A 5476-nucleotide genomic window follows, 5' to 3' on the forward strand; every position below is an offset into this window, starting at 1 on the left:
TGTCCCCGCGAGCACCCCCGCCCCCACCCTGTGTCCCCCGCGGGCCCTTCTCTCTGGACTCACGGCGCCGCTGCCCTTGGGGCCGCCCCCGGGTGCTGTCCGCCGTCCCGGTGCTGAACCGGCGCCTCCGGGCCGCGCGGGCGTGGGAGCCGCTCCCAATCCCCCCTCCTGGTGCCCGGGGCTCGCATGGAGTCCTCGGCCCCAGCGGCACCTGTCCGGTCCCTGGCTGCTGGTGCCCTTCCAGGCGCGGGCTGAGCGCTCCGCACGGCACGAGCTGCAGGCAGGAAGAGAGGAGCCATCCCGAGGACACGGGGGAGGAGGCTGCTCCCCTTTTTCATGGGAGCTGAGCTGCACAGACATGCTTCCGCTGCAGCCCGCAGGGCTGGGGTGGACAACATGAGGGTTGTGTGTGGTCGTTAGAAAGTTCGGGCCCAGGACGCTGTGGAGTGTCCTTCCAGGGGCCATTTCAAATGGCAGCCACTCAACTCCAGAGTGTGCAGGTGGGAAGGAGCGAGCTGCCTCCAGGGATGGGGGGCGGTGAGGGGGTGGAGGACGGAGACGACTCAGGATTTCTAGCTGCTGGAAGAGGAGAGGAGGGCTCTGTCTCCCCAAAGAAGGAAGAGGCTAAGAAGGAGGGTCCCCCTGGGCTGTGGCTTCTGCCCTTTGGCTTCTAGGGACCAGTAGGGTCCCCTCCGGCTTCTCTCTTCTCTGGGGACTTGAAATGGGCTCTAGGTAGTGTGGCGCCCCATGTTTGTATCCTGGCCCCCTTCCTGGGAGCTGTGAGGCTCCTTTGTGAAAATCATCTTAGTGCAAGGGCTGCAAGCAACCGGGGCAAGCACCGCACCCCCGTCCCGGCCCCCAGCACTCCAGACTTCTGGGCAGTCAATTGCTGTCAAAGTCCTTAGAAACTGGAAGTGGTTGAGCGTCAGCCTGTGTTTGGGCTGTAGGCACTCAGGCAGCACGTGACAAGCGGTGGGGGATGTGGTCAGAGTGTCCTTGTTCATGGAGTGGGGGGCAGAGCCAGGAGGTCTGGGTCCGGCCAAAGTGTGGTCATCATGCAGATCACAGGCAATGTTGATCCAACCCCTGTCCTTGGAAGGCTTTGTTCTGTTATCCAGCTCCATGGCCCTTTTCCCTTTTCTGACTTCAAGGTAACAGGAAGGGCAGAGCATTGAGGCGTGGCCATGGACGTATGTGCTGGAGGCCTGTGGGTCCAGCGCAGCCACGTAGCTGTGATTCTGAAGTCCAAGCTGCACCGAACCCCAGAGTCTCAGCCCAAGTTTGACACCAAAACTCATTTGGTGGCAAAGCCTGTTCTGCTCTGACGTGAGGCTCATTCACCCTACTTTTGGGGCCTGATTGTACTTTCCTGCTGGGAAATTCTCCAGACCACCCCCACCCCCACCCCAAGTCCATATGTACATTATATCACCCTTCTAAAAACTGAAACATTCTGGTCTCTGACACACATCTGGCTTGGGGCTGGGGGTAACGGATGTGCCCGTTTGCCTGTGCAGGAGGCTGGGAGGCCGTGGTCCCGGCTGAGGGGAGAGCCTCTGGGCTTCGTGGACCATGGTGGGTGACCTTCAGACAGTGCAGTGCTGTTGATTGGGGCCCCCTCTCCCACTGGCCTCCTGTCCCTTCGCCCTCCACTCCAGAAGCAGGTGGGCAGCCTGCTTTTCCTCGGCCTCCAGGTCCTAACACCCAGGGAGGTTGGGAGCACGGGCTGCCTGCCCTGGCTCAGGTCAGGTCCTGGGCTCCTGGCAGGAAAGTCTCGGCGGGATAAGGAGGAATGTGCTGTGCAGCATTTGTGGGCCGGATCAAAGCTGTGCCTTCCCTGAGACTGAAGATCCCGCCATGCGGCAGGGGCCTGGGCTTGTGGGCTGCACACCCTCGTGGGTGGCCCCCGGCTGCCGGCGCCTCCACCTCCCGGAGAAGCCGTGTGTGTGGCTCCTGTGTTGCCAGCTCGCTGTGCGACTGTCGTGCCATTCCTCTTATCCTTGGTAACTGAGGGGCCGGTGCAGCTGGTGCTGCTCCGAGAGCAGACTTGCCAGGGACTGTGGGCTTGTGCATACCCTGGAAGGGTCCTTGCAGGGCAGAGAGCCCGGCTGCCTTGCTCAGCCACACCGGCCTTGCTTCTCTGGGCACAGACAAGCGATAAGAGTGGGCTTGTTTCTCAAGGGGTCAGTCGAGGGAGGGAGGCCTGATGGCGCCCAAGCAGCTAGGTGCCAAGTCGCCAGCCCCAGGAGTTTGAGCATGTGTCTCTGAGTTTTGCTGTCTGTCCGCACAACGGGAACCCCCACCCTAGGCCATCGTTGGGTTCCAAGGCCACCAGATGAGGCAGAACCTCTCTCCCAAGGTGCTCGTCAGAGTCACCACAATCTCTCCCCACATGGAGCGTGTACCCCACCCACCCCTTTAACTGCCCACCTGATCCACGGGAGGAAAGCGGGGCCCTCCCACACCCGGGCTGACATTAGCACCTCCTCCGTGGATGCCCTCCATGTCTCCTCACAGCTGGAAACGTGAGCAGCCCCTGTGCTGGGTGAGAAGTGACACGGGCCCGGGAGCCTGTCCCCTTCACACCCGCCAGGGACGGCAAAGGCTAGGAAACCCACTGGCCTCTTGCCTCTTCAAGGCGAGCGTCATGGCCGGGGGTTTCCTCGTGGCCTTGCTTTATGCCTGGGAGTGGGCATGGGACCCGGCCATGGGAAGGGGCACCTGCCCGTGCCGCCACCTGAGGCCAGGGGAGGATGGCGTCTCCTGAGCCTTGTTCCTGCCTGGGCGCCATCAGGCCTCCCTCCCTCGACTGACCCCTTGACCGCAGTGGCTGGGCCAGTTCAAAAATAAAACCTAACTCGAGTCCCTTTACGTCTGATCTTTAGGGTGACCTCCATTTGCATTTTTAATTCTGCTTTACGTGGGGCCAGGACTTCATTCCGTTCCTTCTTATGTTTTGTTACCAAATCACCCCAGATCAGGCCACGGCCTAGAGACACCAAGGTGGCCCTCGGGATAGGCTGGGGGTTTGTTTGGGAGTTTCCTTAGCTAAGGTGCTCCTGGCTCAAATTCGACCCCTTCGAAGGGCCCGTGTGTGGAACAGAGGAGGGCTGGGCACCCAGCTGGTGGTGCTTCCCTAACGCAGGTGGACTACCCGGTGTTCCAGAACCCACCTGAGGGTACAGGGTCATTACAGATTCTACAAGAATGTTATTCTCGAATGCCCTCCTGAATGCCCCCCTCGTTCCTGCCCGGCAGTGGAGGGGCCTTGCCCTGGTGTGGGAGGGGGTGGCTGTGTGACCTGGGGTCTTTGTAACAAGTGGCCACAAACTAGGGGCCTTAAGACCATCGACATTTATTCTTTCCCAGCTCAGGAGGCCAGAAGCCCAAGATCAAATCCGAGGGCAGGGCTGATTCCTTCCAGAGGGTTCTGGGGGAGGATCCATTCTGTGCTCCTCTCCAGCCTCTGGCCCTGCCAGGGCCCTTGGCGTCCCCTGGCTTGTGGCTGGATCTCTCCGGTCTCTGCCTCTGTTGTCACATGGTCTTCTCCCTGTGTGTCTGCTTTCACTTCTTATAAGGACACCTCTCGTTGGATTGAGGGCCACCCTAATCAAGCATGGTATCATCTTCACTGATTAGAGCCCAATTTCCAAATAAGGTCCCATTCTGAGGTTCTGGGTGGATGTGAATTTTGGGTGACACAGTTCACTCCAGGACAGGTAAGCACAAGGTGGGGGTGGGTAGGTGGAGCTGCTGGGGGGCTTTGGGCAGCCACGTGTGGAACACCCCTGCGGCCAGCACAGGCTGTCAGCTGGTCTAGCCTGCAGCCCCTGGCATGGGCCCCGGCCGCTCTGGGGCCAGGCCTGGGCCTGCCTCGAAAGGCACAGAGAGCAGGAGGTGGGCTACAGTGTCCCCGTGGGCCCTTAGTCTTGGCCCTGGTCAGAATCGGGACCTCGCCCATCCCCTCCCTCTCCCCCGCCACCTTCCCAGTCATGCAGCTCTTCTCCAGGTCACCTCCTGCAGGACACTTCGCCATCAGAGGCTGAAAGGGAGGCCATGTGCCTTGTCAGGGTCTTCCAAGGCTATTCATCCAGAGTCCCCAGGGGTAGGGGCTCCGGGGCTGGCCACCTTCCTTGGGCCAGGTTTGGAGGGAGGCTGGGGACTCTGTGTGGCCTGCAGGCTGGCTCAAGGCCAGGTGGGAGGCGGAAGCTGAGCAGCGGGCTGGTGGGTGAGGCGGAGGAGTCCTGGCCCTGCTCCTTCCTGGGCTCCGTCCAGCAGCAGGAGCTCCTGGGACTGGTCAGGGCCAGCCTGCAGGGGCTCTCACAGTCTTCCTGGCCCTCCCCTGGCGTAGGTGCCTAGGAAGGGAGCTGGGCTCCGTCCCTGGCACCCTGCCCGTGACCAGTGGCCTTGTGTTTCCAGAGCAATGAATGATATTGGGGACTATGTTGGTTCCAATCTGGAGATATCCTGGCTCCCCAACCTGGATGGCTTGATAGAGGGCTATGCTCGCAACTTCCGGCCTGGCATTGGAGGTGAGGGCGGCCAGCGGGGGCACGGGGAGTCTGTGCGTCCAGCTGTGGGAGTGAGCCCTGCCGGCTCTGGGCCGGCTCCCTCCATGGGGTGTCTATGGTCCCCAAGGGGTGTGTCACACTTCGACGGTAGCCCCTCACCCCCAGGGGACAGCTGGGAAGGTGGATCTTCTCAGGGTCTCATTGCCAACTTTCACCAACGTGGTCTTGCCTGCAACACCCTGGCCGCCCCCAGTCCTGCCCACCTGGGCTTCTACTGGGCGGACAGCCTGGCTTCTGCTCCTTCCCTGCAGGGCCTCCTGTGAACGTGGCCCTCGCCATCGAGGTGGCCAGCATCGACCACATCTCGGAGGCGAACATGGTAGGTGCTGGTCTGCCTCCGCCCCAGCCCTGGCTGTGGCCCGGGGGGAAGAGCAGGGCTGACAGCCAGCGGCCCTTCCCGCCTCCCTCTGCAGGAGTACACCATGACCGTGTTCCTGCACCAGAGCTGGCGGGACAGCCGGCTGGCCTACAACCACACCAACGAGACGCTGGGCCTGGACAGCCGCTTCGTGGACAAGCTGTGGCTCCCGGACACCTTCATTGTGAATGCCAAGTCCGCCTGGTTCCACGATGTGACTGTGGAGAACAAGCTCATCCGGCTTCAGCCTGACGGGGTGATCCTGTACAGCATCCGGTGAGCCCCAGGCCCCCCCCGCAATCCTGTACAGCATCTGCTGAGCCCCGGACCCCTCCCCCTGCAATCCTGCACAGCATCCGGTGAGCCCCGGACCCCCCCTGCAATCCTGCACAGCATCTGCTGAGCCCCGGACCCCCCTGCAATCCTGCACAGCATTCGCTGAGCCCCAGACCCCCCCTGCAATCCTGCACAGCATCCGGTGAGCCCCGGACCCCCCCGCTGCAATCCTGTACAGCATCTGCTGAGCCCTGGACCCCCCCCCTGCAAT

The 5476-nt window shown here is 62.0% G+C and overlaps 1 protein-coding gene across 4 annotated transcripts; it reads left to right on the forward strand.

Annotated features, from left to right (window-relative positions):
- Positions 1 to 4419: 4419 nt before the first annotated feature.
- GABRD (gamma-aminobutyric acid type A receptor delta subunit) lies at positions 4420 to 5476 on the forward strand. Of its 4 annotated transcripts, none has more exons than XM_029948471.1 (4): positions 4420 to 4532; positions 4823 to 4890; positions 4985 to 5205; positions 5444 to 5476. In XM_029948471.1, exons 1-4 carry the CDS (start codon positions 4424 to 4426, stop codon positions 5451 to 5453), a joined length of 408 nt encoding a protein of 135 aa, XP_029804331.1. In that variant the 5' UTR covers positions 4420 to 4423; the 3' UTR covers positions 5454 to 5476. The 4 variants fall into 4 exon arrangements, with proteins under 4 accessions (XP_029804331.1, XP_029804328.1, XP_029804327.1 ...); XM_029948468.1 differs by lacking the exon at positions 5444 to 5476 and adding an exon at positions 5402 to 5426; XM_029948467.1 differs by lacking the exon at positions 5444 to 5476 and adding an exon at positions 5283 to 5354.

Source organism: Suricata suricatta, chromosome 8 (assembly GCF_006229205.1).
Source record: "Suricata suricatta isolate VVHF042 chromosome 8, meerkat_22Aug2017_6uvM2_HiC, whole genome shotgun sequence".
Lineage (NCBI taxonomy): Eukaryota > Metazoa > Chordata > Mammalia > Carnivora > Herpestidae > Suricata > Suricata suricatta.

Bases quoted from the DNA above. Each gene is read 5' to 3' on its own strand.
- GABRD (XM_029948471.1), top strand. From the start codon at position 4,424: ATGAATGATATTGGGGACTATGTTGGTTCCAATCTGGAGATATCCTGG. The intron at 4,533-4,822 runs GTGAGGGCGGCC...CCTTCCCTGCAG, and splicing joins CTTCCGGCCTGGCATTGGAG to GGCCTCCTGTGAACGTGGCC. The intron at 4,891-4,984 runs GTAGGTGCTGGT...CTCCCTCTGCAG, and splicing joins ACATCTCGGAGGCGAACATG to GAGTACACCATGACCGTGTT.